Here is a 27,172-nt window from a genome sequence, read left to right on the forward strand (position 1 = left end):
ATTTAGCTTGTAGCTTTATTTTCAGGTTATAAATGTAAGATTTGTATTAGGTAAGCGAAGCAGGCCCACTGGGCCTATTGCTATTTTTAAACTACACATATATGTACAATATATCACTAAATTGTGTCTTCGTTGTTGTTTAAAAACCTTTTTATAAGATGTATTTTACATATTGCCATCAGAATAAAATATTTACATAACACCATTTTACATTTCAACATTTATTTGTTTTTGAGAGAAAACGTCGATGCCGATATTTAAAATATTCCACAGCACAAACCAATAGTATATGGTACTGTTTAATGAAAACATCACAGAGAAAACACCATTTAACGTATTTCATAAAAAAAATACACTGAACAAATGCTGAAGCCATAAAGCTCAAACAAAGTGAAATGCATATTATACCTATCTCACTGAAAAGGTCACAAGATGTAGAGAACAAGGGGAAGTAACTCCCACAACATCGTTTTCACATAGCAGTGATTCGATGATGTATATATCCATCTAATTCCTATTTTGTTTATTATAGTCAATTAATTCAATGATATACACAGCGTTGAAAGCAGTTATTATATTGCCGGTCACGATTTACTTCCCCTTTTACCGGTAGCATAACATTGTCATTTTTCAGACAATGCTACTGGAAATTATTACTAAATCATTCGTCTAAAGATATCATTAATGTGTTAATGGTTCGCTTGGTGTGTTTTAGATCGTATTTGGTGCGTTTTGGGGTCGTTTTGGTAAATTGTCTGACCTTCCCATTCTTGTAATATATATTTATTGAAGTGCGAAGACCAGTCACAATGCACAGCGTGTCACGAGCGATTGACAGTAACACACTAATCATAACACATTGACCTTCCACCAACAACATATTTTCTTCATAACAATATAACAAATCTCAAATCCCCTTTTCCAAACAGTAAACATCTTTACAATGCTAACTTACCTAAAATCTGTTGGTCTGCGCCAGGATCGACGTCAGTCAAAGTTAGCCTACAGAGAACAGGCCAAGATTTAATCTATTGGTGGCGACGACAGGGTAGCACAACCGTGCGCATCAGCCAACACAGTAAACGATGACGTGACTCGTCTTCATACACCAACATGGTGTCCTTTGTGGACATTTATCAGATTTACTTGACTGTTCTGTTGTTAGCGGAATATATTGTCTTTTGAACACATTGTGACGTAACAGTGTAAACCATAGCGAGAGAAGTGTGTAATCACATCAAGTTGCAACAGAGCTTTTCGTGTAGTATCATTACCGTGTGAAATGGGTTTGTGTGAGTGTGGTCTGTTTATGTTGCAAATATAATGTACTTGTTTTCTTTCCCGTATAACTACTAGACGCTCATCATGTTTTTGGAACCCTTGTATGCTGGGTAATTAACCAGAAATATATGTTCTTGTTTCGGGCAATTATGAAAACTTAAATTCCTTTTCGAACCTTGCCCTTTATTTACATCATAGAAGCCTTTTTGGAAGAGGGGAGGAGGTAAGAGAAAGTGTCAGGAGGCGAGAAGAGCAGAAACACGCGGGGAGTCTGTACGGTTGGTAAGTATGTTGTTTTATTGTATTGTGTTGTCCGTAGTCCTTTATTTGTAGTGATCTAAGTTGCGCATGTAGCTTCCAACATGTTTTTTCTACAAGATCTGAAAGCTCCCGGGAACGAAATGAAGTATGAAGGAGATGCTTTACAGAAATTCGCCAGCGAACAGCAATGCCGAGCGAGAGATGAGCGAGGACAGGAGAGAGCAATCTACTGTAAGAACAGACAAAGATAGAAGCTGAACGGGAAGCCAGAGCGGAGGCAACAATGAAACAGGAGCACAAGTGGAAATTCGAGCTAATATAACCTGTAGAAGGAGAGAGAACCCTAGTACTCGTACACCAAAGAGATTTGTTCATTGAACGTGGAAATTTGTTACCAGCATTCGATGAGATTCGCGACAGTAATGATGCCTTACTGCAAAAGTTTGAACGATATGCCGAGACACAGAGATAAGATCGAGACCATTGGGGAGCGAAACTCAGCGCTCTGTAGAAAGGTAAAGCATTACATGTGTTTTTGCATCGATTAGTGGAAAAGATCACTTCTACTTATTAATAAGATGACGGGATGTGTCAGGAAACCTTTCTAAACAGCTAGACCAGGTGTATAGTAACTTTTTTCCTTGAGGGTTTTAGTCAGATATAGACGATTTACAATGTTGTATTAACGTCACCGTACCCTAATCGGGACACTTTTCAGATAAATATCAGTGTTCTTTTTACCATGCTATCAGTTCCAAAAACGTTTGTTCTTTTTTCATTAATAGATACTATCCACTTTTCATTTTTAACACAATTTGATATTTCGGGCGCGTGGTTCTATAAAAAGTTACTCTCGTTACTGGCGAGTATTTGGGGATAAACGACCAATATCGGCAGAAAATATGCATAGTTAAAATATTTTAGGGTCAACGAGGGTTCTGATTAAATTTCCTCTCCAAACTAGCATTAGTTTTGATAAAATTGACGTTTGAAAATGATATCCAAATAAATAGCGTCGCAAGGCACGTAAATCAGAAAAGTCTTGTTTTGATAATTATTCGTACCTTAAATTATCCATGTAACGATAATCAGCAGCCAATAAAGCTTAATGCATTTAAATTGTCATAAAAAGTATTATCAAATGAAAATTGTATACATAAAAGTACTACTTTGCATTGAATGACAGTATTTTGGGCCGTTTTATCACAAGTGTCCCGTTTAGGGTACTGTCCTGATTTGGGTACAGTGACGGTATGTTTTTTTCTGTACAGACGGACTTACAAACAACAAACACATAGAAGTATTGTATAAAATTAGCTTGTATTGCAAATGTACACAAGATTGCACACAACACTTCCGTCAAAAAATAGTCCAACTTTTCAGTCACGTAAACAAGAATGTATATACTTCTAAAGTAGCACACCGTTCATTCACAAAACCGTTCACTACTAACATATCACACCTCAACTGTTAAATGGGCCAGTCACACACACTCACAAACTAGACTGCAAATACTATGAAAGTGAACATATTCGCGTCAGACATTTTTGTAGTTTACCGTTATACATTTCAGGCTTTTAAACCAAGGCCCGTTTTCATGAAAACATTTTCACGCCCAAGCTCAAATTCTGTACTCAAATCCAATTTCTTGTTTCGGTGGTAAATTATTTAAATTTCACATTTTCCCAATGATTTCGAGGAATTTTGAAAGACTTGGAGTCTTATAGCATTAGCAGTGGTGTCTAGGCTTGACCTTTAAACAATATCACCTTATTTAAACAAGTTATAAGAAAGTAGGTTTGAGCGGAGAATGGTTTCATCAATACGAGCTCTATATACACGATACTTAATGTCGTATTATGTATGTATATTCTTCTGGTTACAGTAAATGCAAAACCTGTAAACATGGAACAAAAACCGTTCAATGTTTACAGAATTTGCTGTGCGAAAATGTGCACTTCAAAAGTAGATAAAGTCATCACATTTGTATTTCTGAATAGTCAGCAATTTGATTTAGATTTCACTCGGGCACATTTGTTCCTACATACCAAAGGCAGTAATGCCGACTTTCTGAATTTCTAGAAATGACCAAAAACGTCTGACAAGTGTTTTATACCGATGACTGGTCTCATCTGACAAAACAATATTGTGCTTCATATAGGTTTACATGAAGAGACTGTCTTTTGTTACAATGAACAGTTTGGGGTTATTAGAAAAAATACATTGTACAATAAGTATTTTATCCTTTCTTATTACCCAAATAATTTACTGTTTCCGTCTAAAAAATTATTCAGGAAATGTAGCTTTTAATTATAGATAAGTATATCACCATTTCCAAAAGACATGTGAAGTAGCTATATTAAGCCAATTGTTAAACATTTCATAAACGGAGAATTGGCTTTCAATATAAATTTTATTTTCCTCTCAGCTCGGTACCATAAATCACTTGTATCCATCTTGTTTTGATCTCCACTCCACACATAGCACAGTCAGTTATACAGGCATTCTCACATTTCTATGTTATATATATACAACTTCATTAAACACACTATCCTCAATAGATATATTAACAAGATCTGAACCTCAATTCCCATATATCTCGACAGGATTAGTTTGATCTGTCAGTGTGATCACAGGGGCGTGGCACAGATCCACATTATATATATATATATAAGACCTTGATGTTTGGGTATGTGTGCCATGCCCCTGTGAGTGTGACTGGTGGCCAGGCTGGTATTTTTACCTGTCCTATCAATTTACAATTGTTTTGTTGGGACATATTTCTTTCCCAAAATAAGAAAAACGTTGTTTAAAAAATTTGGTGAATAGAGAACATTTGAAATTACTGAATATAACTATTAAAATATTATACTTTTGATCATATGTGATTGTGACTTATCAATAATGTGACCTATATCAGCTGTGATGTGACGTATTCAGCCATGTGACGTATATCCGACATACACGTGACATTCAGCCAAACACCTGACACATTCAGCTATACTACACGTGATTCATAGAATGTAATAATGTTGATGATTTAATAAAATAATTAAATACATTAATACGCACACACAAATCTTAACAAATATTGCAAATGATATATTTATATGTATATATGGATAACAGAATAGTAATCTTAACAAGAATTGAAATAAAAAGCAACTCAAAATAGTCAATAATGAACACCAGGGGGACTAGGGTCACACATACACAGTAATAACAGCATCAGGACCATCTCCCTTTGCAAAATTCAGGAGTTACTTCCCTTTATTACGTTCAAATCTAAAATTTGCACATGCAATATTTAACTTTGTTTTCATTGACATACTTAACAACTGTTTAATTAGAATGTGTTCTGGTATTTAAACAACTAATCTCTGATCTATTCCGTATTATAGCCATACTTTATGTACCCACATTAGTTTCAACAGATACTGTATGCATAACAAACCACATCAAACATGAAATAAGCAACACTTTAAATAGCCAAGATGGGATATATAAATCTACTATTCCTTACCTTTAACGGCTGATATTAAAATTCTAAAGAATTATCATGGAATGGTTTTTTGCATTCTATCAGAAATTCTAGGACATAAGTATAAATTTATGCCCCTTCGTCCTGTTTCTTCGTAAACAGTATTTTGTTAGCAATACAAATGCAATTAAAAGTCGACAATTTATCTGATGATCGGTAAAGGTGATATTTATATATGTGTTATTATACAACTGTTAACAGAAATACTAAATGTGTATTTGTATATCTTACATGACTCAGAGTGGTGATGTTTGTACATTTTGACCGGGGATTTAGTACACTTTGCTAGGTATATAATACATCTACTGCCGATAGTATAACTTGGATTATTTATAACGGCTAGAGATGTCCATGGCGTTGTGGGAATTATTTATCTACGGCTATTTGAAATGGGTAGTTTGTCTTGGATATATTGGTTATAGATTTCTAGCATTGTCATTAAAGTGTGATATAATGTCAATTACAAGATCTAATTTAGAAAATTTCAATTAAAATTTCAAACCTATTTTATGTTAAGTCATAATAGGGTGCTCCTCATGAATTTGTGACGTAAATGTTTACACGAGATCAAAGGGCAGATCACTCTAGATAAGATGTTATAACAGTACAAAGTCAGCAATAAATATAACTATGTTACATACAGAAGCAGTTTGAACACAGTGGACGGTCAAATTCGGGCATGCATATTTTCCACAAAACAAGATTGGAAATATATTCACATGCCTTCAGCCCTGCTTTTTATGATAAAAATTTACAATGAAAAAAAAATGAAAAAATCAATACTAGCAACACATTCACATTATCACAACACATTCCACCGCTTACAGACGGCGTCATACTCACTTCACGTAATCTTATCTGGTTTTCTCTTTTCCAAATTTCAAGTTTTACCAAAACATTTCCGTTTTAATATGAGGTTATTGCCGGAAAAAATGAGTGACAGAAGCAATGGATATATTATTTAAATTATGAAGTGAATTACTAATGCAACATTTATTATTTATTTTTGGAAAGGTCCGAAGTATGACACGAGAATGTGTTAACTTTAGTTTCCTTCCATCTCCATCAGACATGCTGACGACCGTTGAAGCAATGTCTATATATATATTAAACATAACTGTCCTCTATGTAATTATTTGGATCATACGCTATGTTTAACTTGCACGTGAAACATTTCGATGCGGTAAAACAAATTCGTGATTGTGATATTTAATTGACACAGACACAATAAATATGCACAGCATTAAAGTGTTTCGTCCTAACTACAGATGTACATATACTTTATAAAGAAACTTTTCTTTATCTATATAATAGTCAGTTGAACAAATGGGGAGATAACTCTACATTTAGCTAAGGAGAAATACCTCGGTACATATTCACAAATATCTTCACTATTTTATCTTACACAAAACAGATTGAACAGCCGATTTTAGTTAGTTGTTCCTGTCTTGAAACGGCATTGACCTTCAGGAATCCATCTGTTACTTCAGCAGACATCCACATGTTTGTGTGTTGACCCCTTCCATGATCCGTGTGACACCTCTATTCTAAGTAAGTCTGATAGTGAGCAGTTATGTTGAGATCTCTGTGTTGTGGTCCCGGTTCAGTGACAAAGGTCAGTAAAGCCATACGTAGTTGTGCCACACCCGACGTAGGTAGATTAGTACAAATTCTGGATGATTCGAAATATACGATTGTCTGAGTACATAACACAATGGATGAAGATAAAATATCGAAGTTTTTTCACCAGTTGACCTTTAACATCTACAAAAGACTGGTTTAAACGTATGATTGTCTGACTGGTGATCCGTATAAACGCTATGTAAATGATGCTATGGTATATCTCTCTAACTTATTATTCCAACATTTAGAAAATGTTACAATATCGTTACGAAGGCACACATCTGAATGTGGAAGATAATATGTCAGTAAGGACTGGAACGAATGACTGACTTGTTAATTGACACAGTTTTGTCACTCGGTGGTTGTTTTAAACAAATTACTCCTTTTGACAGAAATAGTTCCTTTCTTAGCTCGTATATACATACATCGTACTCATACTTGCCAACTCCTTCTATTTTGGAGGGACATTCCCGATTTCGGACTCTATATTTGAGCACTTTTTAAATCTGTGAATTTGCTTAACTATTCCTAAGATCTGATAGAACAGCTCAAATATACCATTTAAAAATGATTTTCCTGGGGTATACATACACATATTCTATTTATGCTTTTTATTCTGAGCACATATAATCTCCTCATAGAAATTTCAAAAAGTATGCATACTTGGTAAATTTTATACTTTCATATGGCCTGGCAACAAAAAAGAAAGAAAGTTCATCTTTCTTGGATACAAAACAGTCAAAAAGTGCATTAACTTCTTTGTCGATATCACCAGGCATATGGGGTAGGTGTCCTTTTAAACCAGTTACGTTCTGCCGTTTGGTAAACTCCACTGTTACCGTTATATGTCTCTATGGAGTTGTACCTCTTTGACAGGCATAGTGCTATCTCCCCATTCATAAAGTAAATTCACGTCGTAAGTTAATATTCAATTCCAGTAATAACACACCTCCCTGTCCACTCACATCTTCAAGCAGTGTTGTAATCGATGTTCAGAATGATGAAACACAAACTGATCAAAACTAATGATAGGTCCAGCCTTCTCTCATACGTCACAACATCTAAGGAGGTGTACCACGTGGTACGGTATTCGGTACTGTACATAGATGACAGATGAAGATATGGCAATGAAATGTTCATCTAGTGCGTGCATAGACTATGATATAAAATGCTGAATGTCACTTTGTAAACAATCAGTAGTTCAGACTTTCAGTTCGGTGATGTAGACCAGGAGACTAACAGACACATTCTTCCGTAATGACGCGTTAGAATTAACTTGTTTGCATTTTAACACTTCCCTACCAGACCAGATATTGAGAGGGCGCTTTACTACTACCACTCCATGTATTGGAAGCTATGAAGGGCCATCCCAGTCGCAATTGGAGATATTAGTATAGTGGTAGAGGCACATAACTGTTGACATGCTTAACACCGACATTCTTGTGTCCGGCAATGCTGATGTTGACGTCTGCTACTGCTACCTTTCCCACTAATACGTTCCCACAGGTCACATCACCTGGTCTGATACGAGCAAGTCGACCTCACTGACGGTCTTTCACAGCGAGTCACATGATCGTGTCAAAAGTCAGTCCAAGGTGTCGACAAAGTTCCTGGTCACATCACACCGTGGTGGCCAATTTGGCCGTGTTGACATCAGCGGGCGGAAGTCTGTTGGAGTACGGATCTGTGTAATCCGGATTGGTGAAGTCTGTCCGCGATGCACTCCTAAATGAACTTGTTCCGTATGTATTGTATCCGTTTTCAAACCTGAGGCAGAGAAAAAGAACACAATGTCATACAATTTTATTCAAAATATTTGTTCCAACGAAACCCTGTCATTAAATATCCAAATACATTTTGTTTTTCGCACAGCGTTATTTTCGTTTTTTACGTGAAATAAATGTTCTTGAGTATATATCAGTATATTTCTTGAAATATCCTCCGCCTTTTTTTTTTTATTAATGGATATGAAGTAGTAATTAACAAAAGAAGGTCCCTGTCGGGTTGAGTTGTATGTACTACGAAAATAACACTGGCACAAAAGCAAATACGTCGTTAATTGTAAAGTATTCATCATACTTAGAAAATTGTTCTTAAAAAAATAGAAAATGGTACATTAATCAAATGAGGTTAAAAAGAAGAGTGCAAAACAACAAAATGAGAAAAAAGGACACAAATAATGAATAATGCAAACATTTTTTCAGGAAGTGAAACCAAATCGAAGCACATACGACTATTTATAGAATCAATGCGTCACTACATCACTATCACCTTCCTAACCCATCAAAAAGCTATTCAATGGGGACCTTTTTCAAAGAAGAAATAAAGGCTTCGTACACCGTAACACCATGGGTGTTAAAATCTGTTAACATTTGTAATCAAATCTCAAAACATTAAAATGAAATAAAAATTATTCAAAAATGGAAAGACAACTAAAAACAACAAACCAATCAAAACAAAAGACAAGGAAATGGCAATGAATGACAGGAGGAATTTGTAAATGGGGAAACAATCCAAAATAAATTCAATTGGAAATGTTTCTAATACATTTTTGTTTCTTTTTTTTCAGTATATAATTCGGTTGTTTGGAAACGTATTATGGGCAATCAAAAACAATTAAAATCTTTTCTCGGGATAAGGTTGTGATATACATGCATGAATAAGAATTTGCTATTATCTAGTATAACTTTTGTTTTTAGTTCTTAGATTACAAAGCAGTCTAATCATGTTTTGAATCGCTTCAATACTACATCAGCATAGCATGTCAAACTTTCTATACTAAGAAACTGTGGTAAACACAAGCTGCCAATTTGGGGTCGGATAACCGTCTTTGCTTATGAGGCAGGCATACTATGCCTTATCAGGGCTAAGCAGCACGGAATGCCCGATTAGGGCCACACGCTTACCTGGACCGTGACAAATGAGGCGAGTACGATATGGTATTGTACCCATACTCATATCTGACGAGGAGACAAGAACAAGGCTCAACGAAACAGACAAGAGGTTCAAGGGAAATGTAATAACTTACAAACATAAAAGGGTCAAACTGACAAGTCTAACTTAGATATAAAACATATCAAGACAGAGCAATTTGTTGGACAAAGCAAATGTAAATAAAACAGTGGAAAAATTTAATCCAGAAATATTTCTTGATATATTCTTTTTCAGTTTCATTTATTCAATTTATATCCATACAAACTCTATCATAACACTTGTAAAAGTGTGACACGTATACGATGTAATAAAGTGTATAATATCACAAAAATACACATATATAAAAGTGCAGTGTCATAAGCGTAAATATACACATATAGCGCAGTAAACTTTTGTTTAGAAAATCATGGTGTTGTTTTCTTTTCTTTGACCATAAAGCCGGCGACAACAGATATACGTGCTCTGTCAGAAGTGTGCAATCACATTTAACTACTTAACGTGCTTATAAGAAATCATTATAAAGGTAAGTCTTCCTTCAGTTATTAACATACAAAGTTCTTAATCACTTTTTGTGTGGCTAACGTAGTAAATGATAAACTGTTAAGCTATTCGAACAACTTGACAAATTTCATTTACAAAATGACCGATATTATGAAGGATTCTAACTAAAATGTTTGTCCAGGTTCACACATGTTTCTTAAGTGAAGCAAATTCTTGAATTCACATTTTTTTCATTGAAAGGATTGCTGGATTTAAGGAACGATTTCCATTATCTAATACCTTCCCCTTGAACTTCAGCAATACTTTCCATTCGAAAAAACATCCATTATGTAACAGTCGTGAAACTGGGACTAGACCTTTTGAACTTCAACTAAATACAAATATTCTTTAATTTATTTTTGTCATTGGCCAAATCTGCACAACCAGCCCAGTCCTACAATGGCATGTTGCGATTCCCACCTCCTTACCTTTCTGCTGGCGGAGCCTCATCCGTTCGGTGAGCATAATCACTAAATAGTGGCCCACCATTGTGATGATCGTAAGCATTAATGTAATTATCAGACGTCAGCGTTCCGTAGCCGCTACTGTTTAACTTATGTTCCTGTGTGAAAAAACAAAACACAGTGCAAAACTTTGGGACAAACGATTTTGTCTCGGTGCAAATTTACATTTATAGCTCTCTGGTGAAACTTTGTTACATTAATCTACACGAACTGATTACAACAACAACAAAATAAGAGAACACACGGATTTCTTATATTAATATTCCACAAAGAAATTTGCAATAATTCGTGGGTTTGATTTTTAAGCAAAAGGGAAAAAAGGAAAACACTAACTTATTGCAATATTAATGACGTAAAAATTATTTTTTGAACGTGAAATGACTTGTAAACGTTAGATTCACCAAAAAACTGACAAAAATACCATTAACACAGCCATATTGTACACGACAAATGTTCCCATCAAAAGCATATATAAAGCCAGGTGTACTCTTTAAGCAACATTAACATTGCTTGGACTGTCTTTGGTCTAAAGTATAATTCATGCACATCAAATTCCTAGCTTTACAATTGTACATGAAATGATGATTTATAATTCTATTCGGGTGTCAATTTATTTTGTAGAGCTAACTTATTAACGTAAAAGTTAATCTTATTCATTTAAGTAATCATGGATTTATATTATGTGAGTTGAACTTAAATATAATGTTTCAGGTTGAAACTGCTTAAATTGTTACATTAAAGGATTGTGACCAACAAATAGAAATCAAAATTAGAATGAATTACTTATTTACATTTTTTAACATGTTACAAAACAAACTGGTTCCTTCGTCAAGTTATTCCCAAATAAAAACGGAATTGATTAATGTAATGAACAAGTCATAGAAACATAGATATTCCTAAAATATTGATTTAATTTTATATTCTTCATTATTCTTGAAGTCTCATGCGAGATTATGTGACGTAAACTTACAGCAATTTTGTTTTGGTCTTTAAAAATGATAAAAAAACAATTCCCCACATTATTTACGTAATCATGCTTTATCAAGCTTAAACAACAAAGGGTGAACATTGTGGAAAGCTGAATGAATGACGCTGAACGTGGTGATGAGTGCAAAATAAAAAGATGAAATAAATTTTAAACAAACAGCCCATACATCCAATGAATTGAAAATAAAATAATGTGTAGTCAATGACTTAATGAAATATATTAAATGATTTGATCATATATAATTAATAGCATGACTTATTGACATGAAGATCTGTAATACATGATATGACAAATTAGAATAAATTCTCAATAGTTCGCTGTATTCATTGGCAACCTCTAAAGTTATTATTTATTAGGCAATTACTAGCCTGGTGACAAAACTATATTTTCATAACGATCAAGAATGTGAAATGAGCTTGTTTTACTATAAACAGCAGTTCAATGATGTGAAAGAACCTAAATGAAGACATTGGCATTAACAAAAAAAGGTCATGGCTTTTTGTGCAAATATTGTCAAACCTAGAAATCTTGAAGAGAATGGTTTCGATACGATTTTCAATCAGCCATAACGGCCACAAAGGAGAACTGATATCAAAACACTATCAGCAGTCAAGAACTTTAATAAATATAGAGGATGAATAAGTGTAAAATAACTTTTCAAATAACAGAGACAAAGTTTGAACAATAACTTATTAAATACAGATATATGATGAGAATAACAATGAAAGGGTGAACTGTTCTGATCGTTGCACAGAAAATCTAATTTTTCAAGATCATGAATTTCTAACAATACGGGCATCTAACTCTGGAGGAAGTCGTTTCAGTTACCTAATTACGTCTGTCCTACGAGAAAGATGTTTGCTCATTGTTGAACTCTGTATACGATTAATATGCAATTGAAGTCTAACAAACTCCGAAGGACGCTTTGTCATCGTATTAAAAATGTCATGAACGACTTTCAGTGATCATCTTATGTGATTGTGCGTCGATGGCATTTTTTATCATTGAAAATATTCTGTCAGACAGAACCGACATTGCTATCAAATGATATGTACGTTATACTGTCTTTATACAGTCCATAGGTTCACTCCAGTCCACAACGCATCAAACTTTGTCTTTCAAAACTAGCCATAGGAATCAGTAGTTTCTACTTTAGTATTTTACAATTCCTATGTAATTCCAGACAATCCGTCACTTCACATCACACAAAACCATTACCATTATCTTTCATTTCAAAATATTGTCGACAGATAGGACCACTTCACTCAACATTTCACGGTCAGCACGAGACAAATGTGGACTGGCATATCCTCACATTCCACAGCACAGCAAAGTCACAAAATAAGAAACATACGTTACGTAATACTTCCCTGTAAGTTATTGTCATTATCACAAACAAAACAATGCATTACACACCAGCCTGTCACGTCATCACACTGTACCAATGCCATTCTATATCGTATCACCTCTACAGGCCACAGCACGTTATTGTAACGTGGGGTCCCTGTAGAATCGGGGATGTCACTTCTGTGTCTCTTTGCCGGGCTGCGGGGACATTGGGGAAAGCAATATTCATCTGCTGCCTGCCCCCATTGCAACACTTATGATTTATAACTTCTTTTCTGGTTTCCCAACTCTTCTTTATGGTGTGTTTGTCAAGATACCTGTATTAATATGACCCTGGCTGAAGCAAATTGAAGAGGCTAAATTCCATTAAAACAAACTAAGTTATATTCCTGGCACGATTTCCTTACTACCTTCTATATCTTTATCTACATGTATATCAATATAACTGGTTTTCTAAACATAGAGCTCATACTTCAGCAAGAACCTTTTAAGATTGTTTCTGTTTCCGTGAAAACAAATGGCACCAACGAAAATGTCACACTCTGGTTTGCTCCGCATTCAGTACCACACAACACAAAATCCGACTCACCTTTTACACCTGTTATATTGCCGAAATATCATGTAGCATTAAAAAAAACTTTTTTCATGGGAAAAAATGTTGATGAAAAATATTTTATCAGCCACAGATAAAAAGTGTCAGTATGCTAGCCAGCCATTGTTATGTGTTACTAGATTAAATTGCATGGCATTTGTTAAAAAAATGTATTACGTGTTGATCACAAGAGGCAGCTAGCACTGCCCAGCAAGGGGAGAAATCTTTTTGTTTTCATGGCAATACACATTGTACAAGGATAAAAACAAAATGCTAACACAAGAACACCAAATTTTGTCCAAAGACATGAATTTAGCAGAAAAACTCCAAGCAGATCCGTATGCAGAAAACAAATTATCAAATGGCCTGACCATGGGAACTCCTTCAGCGATGCAGCTAACCAGGATGCTCATTCTCTTTGATAGCAGCCCACTTCGGGGACACTTCTTCATGAATTTTCCTATTCACAAATTATCCCAAACAAACTCAAATATTCAGCTGCAGACGCACACAAATATCGTTGCATCAGTACACAAATCATACTAAGGAACCTTATAGAAGCTCGTAGGTACAGCCAGGACCAGACGTTGTTCAAAAACATGGACAATAAAACCAAGGCACCACAACAGGAAGGTGAAACACGCTCCAGACCACAAACCTGTATGTATGACTGAGCACAGTGGTGCCAACAGGGCCTATGTGGTAGGGTGGACGTCGCACATTGTAACACATCTCGACTAGCCGCCAGATGGCCTCTTGGTAGTGTTCGTCGACCTCCACATGAGGCCAGAGTTCGCTGTCCTTGCTCATAAGGTGACATTGGTCTTTGGTTCTGTTCACATGGCGTCATGGATCGCTGGCCGAGGCCACACGGTGTCATGGATCGCTGCCCAATACCGCATGGGGTCATGGATCTATTCCCAAGGCCACATGGGGTCATAGATCGCTGACCATATGGTGGAATGACGTGATAAATGTTTTGATTGGTCGATTGAGCTGGTAAGGTCCTGATTGAAGGGGCCATACAGAGCTGCTGGTCTCTGTTGTATGTGGCCTGGGCGAAGGAGGCAATGATTGAGGAAATAGTAAAGGCGACTTTACTTTATACGACACACGAAACACACCATTATTTATGTTTATGACACACAGTTTCATTCATACCTTAATTAACAAAACAAATATACACACGAAGGTCAATGAGACAAACAAAGGTCAACATGTCGAAGGTCAAAAGGTCCATCGGGTGAAAGCAAAAACAATCTCAATACTGATTTATAGGGGGAAAAGACAATAATATCTAATGTCAAAGGCAGCATTTCATAATGACTTAGCTGCAAAGATAAAATAGACATACACACCATGGATAAATCAAAGGGCAGATAACTCAAACACCAGTCACTACCAGTCGATCAGGAAAGGAAAATGGGCAGATGTTTCATGTTTATTATGACACAGAGGTATGAATGCCGTTTTCAAAATGGTAAACATGGTGGATCATAAAGGTAATGAACTGGGTTGGTATGGATGACATTTACTAAGATTCGTGTGTAACAATAACGTATACAATAGGTGACATGTCTAGTAAAATGTAAGGACCATAGCGGCCAGGGAAAGGGATAAAGAAAGGGGAATATTCTTTTAACTTCCAAGTGATGATGTTGGGGAGACAGAAGGATATGAATGTAAGGTGGTAGTGTAAACCAGAATGGAACAAATGGATTCAAAAAGGTATCAAAGGGTTCACAGATAGTCAACAGCAAACGAAAACATACATTTATTTCTTCAGAGTTAAATGTATGTACAAAGAATCTTCTATGAAACTCAAAGAAAAGCTATCATCAATTTTTTTTTTTTTATTTGGTATGGATAATTAACAAGCATGAACATGTATGTGACTATGAAGGTCAGTTTATATATATTAGTGATTGACAACACATGTCAAACAAGGAACGAGTAACATTCATGACTTTCCAACGAGCAGGATTATCATCTACAGACTAGAGGCATTTGCAGACTTCCACCATAATTATGAAGCGATGACAAGCATTGTCCACCACTATAAAGCTCTGACTACTGAACTTTCCAACCACTATAAATGTCTGGCTACTGAACTTTCCCACCACTATCAGCAATGACTATCAATGCAATACACCATTACCAGAAAGCTAAAACATAAAGCTTTTAACAGTATTGACAGTCTTTTCTTCTTGCACAACCCAACAGACAATGAACATACACTGATTTGAACTCTTGAAACAGTTGAATGAAATCTATGGTTGTAGACATTCATTGGATTGATACAACATGGGAACACCCTAGCCTGACTAATTGTAAAACTAGTACGTTTTTGTAATTATTTCTTGTTATATTTGTCAAAAGTATATCAAGAAGTAAACTTCAGGACAAAGACCGTATAGAAAGAGGCTAAGAGTTTGTGACAGTACCAGTAAGAATTTGGTGGATGTCATCGCTTGATTAAATACTTTATCTTGTTGTTTGATGTTTCCTTTTCCTGACCATCAGTGTCATATCATAGAGTATATAAAGTTTGGGGGTGAACATATGTTGATATATGGCCAATTACATGCTGGAATGAAGGGCTACCAAGTTTGTTCAAATGTGTGCTTTATTTATCACAATATATTTGCTAAAATATGTAATCTTATCTTATATGTATTGACTAGCGAATGAGAGATGACAGATGTTTGAGGAAGTTGGAAAACGGTCAGACAAAGGAATGAAATAAAACATTTCCAAACAGGATCAAAGCATAATGTTGTAAAAGCATTGAATTAGAAAGGATTTGTTTTCACACCTTTTCTTCCCTCAATATAACAATAGACTGTCCTCAGCAATGTACAATCCTTTGAGCTAGGTTAAGTCTATTAAGCCATTAAGGGGGGAAAGTATCAGCAGAAAATGAAAGTGAAGATTCAGGAGAGGCAACCAGAAGAATTCAACCAACAGTATATAATAAGAATGTGTGTTGTATACATATATATATATATTGTACAAAGAATGTTTTCTGCAAAAATGGCGGTCTACCCAGAAGGCTACTTCTTTCTATCAATATTTCTTACTTTAATTTGACACAAAGATCTTAGGACTGGAAAATTATATTTGGTACATTACTTAGTACTTTGATAATAGAATCAGATATTTAGATAAGCTTTAAACTGCATTCTGTTCTCAATTATAGTTTTATTATTCTATACAGTACAGCATTGCAATTATTATGAGTATGTAATGGGCACCAGAGAACGTGTCCGTTGCCAACTGTATTCATACCATCGTATATGCCATCAAAATTAAGGTCAATACTGCATGATTTGTTTGCAAACCTGATCACAATTATGTCACTATCCACTGAAGACCATGCCATTTAAACGTATATGTATATTTTTCAAAGTGATTATTTAATACATATATTCTACTTATTTATACGATATATTTTGACCTACTTAATAAACGAAATGATGAACAGTATTGGTTAGCTATGTCCTATGTCACAATTGAATGATGTCATGAACATATGTCCATGTTAACGCTTTCACCACTGTGGACCATAATGGACTTATCCTGATCAATGCATGGTAGAGTTTACTAAAGTTACATAGGGGTGAAAGGGTTAATGTTTTCATATTTCACTATAAGCATTGATAGACAAAGCATATCAATATTTTACTTTCTTTTTAAAGAGCTCAAATTTCTATCAATATCAATATTTTACATTGAATATCTATTTTATTTTAAATTATTCATAGTCTTTCATTACACATGATTTGATGATAATTTAGCATATAAAAGGATTATAGATATAGCGAGGCTTATGTTCCAATAAAGGAGTTTACTTCCACATCAATGTTTATCGTCAAAACAGACAACCATAAGTTAGTTAAATGAAACAGTGAAATAGTATGACAGATGATAGACACTGACATAAATAAGGTAGGCTTTAAGATGTCTCTTTTTCATTCTGACAGTTTTAAATTTACACTTCTCTGAAAGTATTTATGGAAATTTCAGAACATCATATATTAAAAATTATGATTGATATCTTTTAAAAAGTATCATAATGCTGAAAATCAATGGAAAACTACCTTTATTATTGGTTAAGTATTAAATCCTTAACTCATTCACCCCTGAACACACATTTGAACTCTTCCAATTCAAAGGTTGGAATAGTTTATTATGAAATTTCAGGGGTAAATGAATTAATGAGATATGATTTTATTTGATTAACATTGGGTAGACCAGTCAGTAGAAGCTGTAGAGAAAAGTGTTATATATAGTACAGACCAGAACCCCAACAGTCACTTACATTACAGTTGGTGTCCGTGCTCTCGACCGTACTCACAGTACACTGCTGTTTACCCTTGTGAAAGGGGAGATAACTCCATCAGTAAATAGTTGATCAAGTCGAACTTGACCATATGTGGATATTTGATATACAAATTTGTTTTAGCTTTACATATCTATTTGATTTATAAGGAAAAAAAAACTTTGTAGAAATGAAACCAGAGTATCTTGTCTTGAAATCATGAACATTATTGAAGCCAGGGGAAATAACTCTAGCAAAGGAGATGTTAATGCTAAAAAGTTGTAGAAAGCATTCTCTTATTGACCTCAGAAATTCTATCATAATACAGTATAAAGGTGCTAAGAATCCTATTTGATTAAATCTGTGATTCCTACATAACGTAAACAAATCTTCAACTACAGAATATATTCATTTAGACTACAATTTAGAAACCTTGTATGAGCATGAAGCAAGAAACTAATATACTGTTAGAGTTATCACTAGAGGAAGGGAGACAACTCAATCTATTTCAATTTTACATAAAGATACTAGTTTTTATGCCTCTAGTTCTTCATAGACTGCATAAATCCATTTGTTTTGATTCATGACAATCAGCAGATGCTATTTAAAAAAACATTTACTCTTCATTATGGGAATGGGAGATTTACTCTAAATATAGTTCATTCTCATGATAGGGGACATAACCCTTGTTTACATAATATTTTAGGTATAACCTCCCTAAATTTATCGTATACGAAGCCATTGGACTGCTCACCTTTTGTCCGTACAGATCTTCATAATCTGTGGGGCAATGGAAATTTAAATCCTGTCTCCACTGGTCCATCAGAGTGGATTTTGTAAAATCGGACGGTGATTCTGTTTTCTCGCGTTTTTTAATCTCAGTGTTACTGTCAGTTTCAGCGTAGGAGTCTGAAATAGAAACGGTGCTTACAAAACAAACAAAAGCTCTGCAATAAAAGTGTACAGACTATGTGTGGTATTTTTGTATGTTGATGTTTTCTGCTCTTGATATTTTATAATTTAATCTACGTGGTGTTCACTCCATCTTTTGTATCATTCCCTATTAACCATTTCAGACATCAGATCCCCGTTTTTATTGATCTTCTGAAAAATGGTTATTTTTTTATAATTACTTTTATTTATGGTTCTTTGAAAAAAATTGTGAAGATTTAACATATACATGCCTTGCTAAAAGGTCGCAGAATGAAAACCTATGACCAAAATGATATTGTGTTTTATTTTGGTATTTAGGGGCAAAGATTACTACACTTGAATATTTTCTGTCTTTTTGAAAAGTTATTTTTAGATTACAATCAAATGAAAGTTGTTAGGATTAATAAAAAACTTTAAATAAATCAGCAGTCTTTCATTTCTGAGTGGAATTTAAAATCCCTATGCCACAAATTACAAAATTTCAGCAACCTATAGTATTTTTCATGGACAAGCTTGCAACTTTTCTATGAGAATCAAATTTTTGACAACTTGATATTCAATTTTAATGTGAACTCCACCTCATTGATGACATATGAGTAAGTGAGAAAATCAATATTGAAATAAAAAAAAAAGATATGAATATCACCAAGATGGTTAAAAATGTGCTAACTAAGGATAATGATTTGATGTTTTATGAAATATTTGTGCATGCTATGTGGAATATGTGGTGTTTGCTGCACTAAGATTCCATGCTATGTGGAATATGTGGTGTTTACTGCACTAAGATTCCATGCTATGTGGAATATGTGGTGTTTACTGCGCTAAGGATTCCATGCTATGTGGAATATGTGGGGTTTACTGCGCTAAGGATTCCATGCTATGTGGAATATGCGGTGTTTACTGCGCTAAGGATTCCATGCTGTGTGGAATATGTGGTGTTTACTGCACTAAGTATTCCATGCTATGTGGAATATGTGGTGTTTACTGCGCTAAGGATTCCATTCTATGTGGAATATGTGGTGTTTACTGCACTTAGATTCCATGCTATGTGGAATATGTGGTGCTTACTGCGCTAAGGATTCCATGCTATGTGGAATATGCGGTGTTTACTGCGCTAAGGATTCCATGCTGTGTGGAATATGTGGTGTTTACTGCACTAAGATTCCATGCTATGTGGAATATGTAGTGTTTACTGCGCTAAGGATTCCATGCTATGTGGAATATGTGGGGTTTACTGCGCTAAGGATTCCATGCTATGCGGAATATGTGGTGTTTACTGCGCTAAGGATTCCATGCTATGTGGAATATGTGGTGTTTACTGCGCTAAGACAGTGTTCTGATTCCGTAACACTGACTTAATAACAAAGCTATCTGCATCCAAGAGAAGCTACTGTCATTGTACACCCACAAATAATTCAACTTTAATCTAGAATGTTCTCAAAAAGGGACACAGCTGCTAGAGTATTCTACTACTTCAGCGTAACACACACAAAACACTAGTGTTCTCTATTTTACAAACTACAAATATAAAAGTTGCACATGAAAATTTTAAAATTTTCTCTAACACCAAACATCATTGCAACTGCATATCACATTGTTTCTTATTAATTCTCAGGTTTTAATTTTTGTTTTAAATTTAAATTATACTGTAAAATATTGAGTGAAATATTCCACTTATTTGAGTTGTCTTTGTAAACTTAAAATTAAATCAACTGCAGATGCAAACGTAACTAAAGAGCCAACACAATTCACATACAAAACAAAATGGAAAACTTGATAAAAGGTTTGCAAGGTTACCAGAGTCTGAAGCCTTGTATCTGTGGTAAATGACAAAAACGATGACGATGAGGAAGATCAGAGCCACGCCTCCGACAACGCCCCCTATGATGTAAGACAGTGGCAGGATATCTGAAAATCAAGGGAAACAACTCTTTATACTCACTACTTGTTGGGTATACTACAATCTTTAAACTCTTCTACTTAACAATCATTTACATTGAAACCAATCCATCAATACATGTATGCTGGGACCAGCAAGCTTGTTCCCAACCAACAGGTTTATAGATTGTTTGCAATGAGACATAGTTGAAGGTCTAGTTTATACAGGATTTCATAATACACAGGCTCAGTTAACAAAGGTGTAGAATTTTCAATTGTTTTTATATTGATATAAAGTATACCAATACTGTGGTGTTGGTTGATGGGGAGTTTTATTAGCCGAAATAAACCTGAAACATGTATCAAATGGACTATTCAATTAACAATGTCATGTGCTATACTCTTACTCCGGACTCCCATAGACTATTTTTATGCATTACACTATTACAGTCTATATACTATCTTATGAAACAAATATTCCCTTATTTGATGAATGACAGGTTACCAGGGACACAGGTAGGGATGCCTTCTATAGAGAGTGAACAAGACTGCTCACATTCAGGGATGTGGTCTGAGTGAGGGTTGGGTAGACTGACACGTGAGGGGTGACATAGACAGAAGCCCGTGCTATATGTAAACCTATCATTACACGTGAGAGGTAACATGTGATATACCCATTTATTATGCCTGGTTACATCGGAGCTTATATACAAATTAGATAAAAATCAGGTTTATGCAGATATCCAGACTATACAGGTTCAGTTTTCATAAAATAGTATACAGAGGGACCTAGAAGGAGATCTGGTTTATAAAGGTATCCAGATTATACAGGTTCAGTTTAAATAGACATACAGTGGGACCTAGTTTGAGGTTTTGGTTTATACAGGTTTCCAGACTACAGAGATTTGGTTTATACAGGTTTCCAGACTACAGAGGTTTGGTTTATACAGGTTTCCAGACTACAGAGGTTTGGTTTATACAGGTTTCCAGACTTCAGGGGTTTGGTTTATACAGGTTTCCAGACTACAGAGGTTTGGTTAATATGGGAACTTATACAATGGGATCTACTGGTATACTTTGTCGTCAATGGTTACCTTTCTCCAGGAGTGTAATGGTAATGAGGTCAGCCCCGCGGGCGTTCTCCACACTACAGTTATACTGGCCGAAGTCACTCTCCTGGACCTGTATGATCTGTAACATGTGTTTTACTCCATCAGCCAATGGTTCCTCGAGTTCTGAGTATCGTCCCGAGCTGGCGTAGTCGATCTCAACATTGTTTCTCTCCCATTTTATTTTGGTAGGAGTCGGGACAGAGCGAACCAGACATTCCAGTTTGGCACTCGCTCCAGTGGCTGCATACTGGTTCTTGTTGCTAAGGATTTTTGGAGGTCCTACAAAAGATCAGCGTTTTGTCAATATGTTTGAAATGTATCGGAAATAAAATCCTTTTCATACACCTTACAATAGTTTTACTTGTTTAAGGTAATCTGCATATTGATTCAGTTTGTGACAAAACTGGACATTTTGTCGAGTACTCCTGACCTTAACAGTATATTAAATAGAGAAGAATGCTTATAGACAGTATTATGTAAGTATGTAAAATGTTGACTGAAATAAAAATCTATACAGTCCTCCCATTCATTACTCTGAACTTAGCCAGATAGCAGTGGTCATCTGTGTACTATTTATTGACCTTGGTATAAATGTCTCGTTAACCTTGGTCAAGTGGATCTTTGACCTTGGACTAAATTTGACCTCGATTTTGGTACAAGCTGTATCCTTGACCTTGATCTATATGTAACCATTTCTTTGGTACCAGTATGTGTAAATCCCTGACCTTGACCTAACTCACCTTTCTGCAGAAGTAAAATTTCCCGGCTGACCTCGTGAAACCCGGCTACTAAGGACGTTGCTGTACAGATGTAGGTGCCGAGATCTTGGGCCTCGACCTCGGGGATATTGAAGGTAGGGGAGGTACTGACGGGGTTGTAGTAGTCCTGTTTGGTCCACAGGATGTTGGGCTCTGGGTTTCCCTCGGCATTACACACCAAAGTCGCAGAGTCGCCTAAGTCTACTGCTACATGCTGTGGGGCTCCGATGAAACGAGGACCGTCTGTAGAAATAGCAAGTTGTCCTATTGGTATTTTTCAGATATTTTTTTCTCTCTTTTTTTTTATTGAAGAATAAAATTGTGATATGTGAAGTGAATACAAATTTTAAGATAAATCAACTACTTTGACTCTTTCACAAAATCAAAATTATTTATTTATTTTCGTTTTTCAATGACAATAAATGTCTTATTTAAGCAATATGTTTTACCCCCAGCCCAGCTACATTTTTTATGGGAATTAAAAAAGAGTTATAAAAAATGTTCATTTCCCGAATAATACTGCTGTCTTTCTGTTAAGTTTCTTTTTAGCATTTTGTTGGCATACAAAACAGTTTCACTTACACTGTATTTGTAGTGTTTCGTAAGCACGGGTACTGCCCACAGCATTCGAGCCCTCGCATGTGATTCGCGACTGATGGTAGTCACGCTTGATTGATGGGATATCCAGATAATTCTGATTGCTTCCGGAGATCCCAACTCCGTCATGGTACCATCTGTAGGAAAACAAAACTACATCAGTCTCCGAGGCAGTGCAGTATAGGTTTAGCAGTATCCTGACATTTCACAACATCATCCTGTTGTTATTTCAACTGACAAGGTTTCCTACCTTAGTTTAGACAGCATTGCCAAGGAAACTTGTGTTTCAATACAATTTTTTTACACAAATTTTAACATCATTTGTAAAATTAAAGTCAAGCTAACTGGCTAATCACATATAAGTGCTGCCATCCTAAAAAACTCCATCACAAATGAAACTAGCCAGCTGAAACATAAAAACCAAAAACAAACTCTGTAACCACGATGTTGTTCCTCCATCTGTACTATTATCTGTGTTGACCCTGATTCAGTGCTAGTGAATACAGGTAAGTATCCATCGTAGATCCCTACTACAACCCACTTAGGAGCCACGACCCCCAGGACATTAGTTCTACGTATTGGGACCTGGGTCTATAGTCATGAAACTGTTCTCACGCTCAAGCCTGGATTCTGTACTCAAACCAGCTCTCTGGTGACTTACTTAAATCATGTCAAATGATCAAAAAAAGTCAAATGTAAACATTGAAAACAGTATTCGATTTCAAGTCTCTTCAAATTGTTTCCAAATCATTGACAAAATAAATTTTGAGCATAAGAACAGTTTCATAAATATCATAATGAGCCCTGATTTTACAAATGAAATTACATGACCTACATATTTCCTCTAAAGTGATAGCTAACATATAAGGGTACACTAATGGTAAGGTCGATCTTACTTCCACTGTATGTTGTAAGGGTTAGCGGTCCCTGTACAGGTAAATCTAACACAGAAGTAGACATATAAGTGCACACTAATGGTAAGGTAGATCTTACTTCCACTGTATGTTGTAAGGGTTAGCGGTCCCTGTACAGGTAAATCGTACATAGTCATACTCCCGAATCTGTCGACTGATGTTGTGTGCCATAGTGAGGCTCGGGGGATCTGTCAACCAATCAAAACATACTAAATGTAAAACATATCAGGCCTAGCATTGAAAAATTAATGGATTCTTATTGAATTATGTTTGAAGGTGTGAATTATTTTTTTTCTGTTTTATTTCGAAATATAGTTTTATATAAAACAATTGAACTTAAGGCCCAGTTAAGAAATTGACAAAATGTTGAGGGTTGATATGCAAAAAAGCAGCAACATTACATAATTCAAGTGCTGAAGTGCTGATATTTGTATATCTCTTTGTATTTTACTTTTCTTGTTAACTCATTCACCCCTGAAGATACATTTGAACTTTTCCAATTCAAAGGCTGAAACAGTTCATTATGAAATTTCAGGGTTGAATGAGTTAAATGTTAACTGCAATTTTTTATGATCTGGGAAGTTTGTTTATAAATAAAGGTAAAAGGGAAATAACTCTTACTGAAGTTTAAAGACGCCTATATATAATCAAGTGTACATAATGGACTCGTCCAGATCAATGTATGGTAGAGTCTACTTAAGTTACCTAGGGGTTAACAGTAAATGTAAACATCTGAAACAACTTTCATTATCTAAGCCTGAATCCTTTCTCAGATACTTACATTGCACGTCCAGAATGGCGTGAGTTTTATACGGCACTCGGAGTGCTGGGTTGTTTGCCCGACATTCAATCTTTTTTCCAGCATCCTCTTTAGAGGCCACTATGGTTACAACACTGAGCGTGTCCGCACGCTTGTCTGTCCTTGTCATCGTGCGTGAGAACACATTATGTGTTATTCGTACACCCTCTTGGTACCACGTGATTTCCGCCCCCGGTTTCCCGTTGTTTGCCTGACACGATACGTTTGTCGGTGAGCCCTGAATCACAGCGATGGTCGACACATCTCCCATCTGTGGTGGGTCGGGTGGCACTGTCAACAAAAATTCGTTAGAGGAGTTCTGATTGGTTACCAACAAAATACTGCATGCTGGGAGTTTGTAATGGGATTCGGCTAAAATTTTATATCACAACAATTCAGAAACATTGCATGAAGAAACCGTTCTGACTTACTGTACGTTCATAACAAATATTGAACAATTATAGTTATTTGAAAAATTGCATTGAACAGTTTGAAATGAGTACACATGATTGCCACAGTAATTCTGATTGGTCGTAGCCAAGGTTACCTACATTGTACATTGAGGGTGATCTTGTTGGTGATGATGCCGTGTGTCTGCTCAGTAGCGGTGACCTGACAGCGATACTCGCCGTCGTCCTCAAGTTGGATGTCTACAATCTTCAAGTTGTACTCCTCTGTAAATACACAAACAGCAAAAAATTCACTGAAATGAATCAATCTTCAATGATTCACACAATTAAAATCAAGGAAAATAGAAAAACAATTCTATCATGACAAGTGTAGATTGAAGCCACACATACTTTGATATGCAGTTGTAGTATTAAAACCATTGGTCACTATCAATTTAAAATTGAGCATTTTTGTGTCCCCAAAAAGGTATCCTACCAAGAAATTAAAGAACAAGTTTATAAAGTGAATGCGGAAAATGGCTAAGTTGTAAAATAATGGAAATGGCTGAATCAAGGTTTCAGATCATCTAGAATTTAGACAATTGTATGGAAATATGTAAAATCATAACAACTGATCTACTAAAACAGTTTCATGTTTCTTTTCTGGTTTGCTACTTTTCGTTTCAGAATTATCGTGATTGTTAGATGTTTATTCACTGCAGAGTTAACCCCAGCTGTTATCTACCCTAACAGAAAGATTTGTTAACATTTACAGAGTACAGTAACATATTACACTGTACAGAGAAAGCTTATGAATTAAGTATGCAGTAGATAACCCATCGAAGGAAATGTCAATATTTAGCTTTTCCCTAACATAGAAGTCTGTGGGAAATCATTTGTAGAGTAACACTTATAAAATTCACCAAATGATAAAAGGAAATGACAGTTACCTCCCTTTGTCCATAAAAATTGCTTCTTCTGACATGAAATCAGAAAGGTTTTTGTTGGACAAAAATATCCCATTATCCCAGTTTAACACTCTATTTTTAATTATCTACGGATCAATGATTTTACAAGCCTTTAAAACATTTGGCTGTTCTACATATCAATTGGTGCATTAGTGATTCCAAAGGAATTTGTTAAAATTTTCAAAAACATTATAAAATTAAAACCAAAAACATGTAATTTCAATTTATTTGTCGACATGTGGTGATCTTATAAGTGAAGTTTTATTTTTATCAAGCAAATATATTCTGGAAGAAAAAATGGTTTCTTTAGTGGTAAGTATTGTTTAAACATGTAAAAACGTTATACATCAATACAATACCACCAACACCAGCATATCGTTTCACTAGTTATTGATGATAACATAATTCATAGCAGACAGAGATCATTGTAAACAGTTACTCGACATCTTGTAAACAACCCTTTTTTTCATGTTTCGTTAAATCTTTGAATAGCCAGGGACTCCCGCCCATAACAGGATATTAATACCCTCTACTCGACTATCATAGATTGGTAGCATCTGTTTTGTTACATTATTTATTTCGGCCATCAATAACTCCCACCATTCACTAAGCTGATTTTGACGACCATATTGTCCTCAAATCTAAATGATTGATACAAATTTTCTTGTAACAAATTCATTCAACCGTATTCAGAGATAATTTTAAATGGACAATCTTCGGTGAATCAATATTTTATGACCACCATTTGTAAAAAAACTAATATGTTTACAAGGCCTACCAGTACAGCCTTCGTGCATTGACAGGAGGTCGGCGTAATGACCTAATCACTGAGATAGAAGTAAGGGAGTGAAATATGGACAGGAAAGTCTGGTACCCTGTGTTGGAAACAAGAATGGATATTTACAGTTTCCCTGATGTCAGGAGTAGAATAC

At 35.4% G+C, this 27,172-nt stretch overlaps 1 protein-coding gene across 4 annotated transcripts in view; it reads right to left on the reverse strand.

The window, feature by feature from the left end:
• Positions 1–2,843: 2,843 nt before the first annotated feature.
• The window catches only part of LOC110464288 (kin of IRRE-like protein 1), a 131,857-nt gene continuing 107,528 nt past the window's right edge, over positions 2,844–27,172 (reverse strand). Inside the window, exons 5-16 of one of the 4 annotated variants that reach the window (XM_021519423.1) lie at positions 25,435–25,557; positions 24,866–25,174; positions 24,164–24,272; positions 23,156–23,307; positions 22,556–22,816; positions 21,798–22,094; positions 20,623–20,733; positions 18,647–18,801; positions 17,893–17,946; positions 10,609–10,742; positions 9,613–9,666; positions 2,844–8,473 (exon numbers count right to left, since the gene is read on the reverse strand). In XM_021519423.1, coding sequence (XP_021375098.1) covers positions 8,326–8,473; positions 9,613–9,666; positions 10,609–10,742; positions 17,893–17,946; positions 18,647–18,801; positions 20,623–20,733; positions 21,798–22,094; positions 22,556–22,816; positions 23,156–23,307; positions 24,164–24,272; positions 24,866–25,174; positions 25,435–25,557 — 1,907 coding nt within the window. In that variant the 3' untranslated portion in view covers positions 2,844–8,325. Of the gene's footprint in view, positions 8,474–9,612; positions 9,667–10,608; positions 10,743–14,229; positions 14,626–17,892; positions 17,947–18,646; positions 18,802–20,622; positions 20,734–21,797; positions 22,095–22,555; positions 22,817–23,155; positions 23,308–24,163; positions 24,273–24,865; positions 25,175–25,434; positions 25,558–27,172 lie in introns of all 4 variants that reach the window. The other 3 variants (XM_021519421.1, XM_021519424.1, XM_021519422.1) reach the window with 3 other exon arrangements.

The sequence above is a fragment of the Mizuhopecten yessoensis genome, unplaced genomic scaffold (genome assembly GCF_002113885.1).
Source record: "Mizuhopecten yessoensis strain PY_sf001 unplaced genomic scaffold, ASM211388v2 scaffold10979, whole genome shotgun sequence".
In the NCBI taxonomy this organism is placed as follows: domain Eukaryota; kingdom Metazoa; phylum Mollusca; class Bivalvia; order Pectinida; family Pectinidae; genus Mizuhopecten; species Mizuhopecten yessoensis.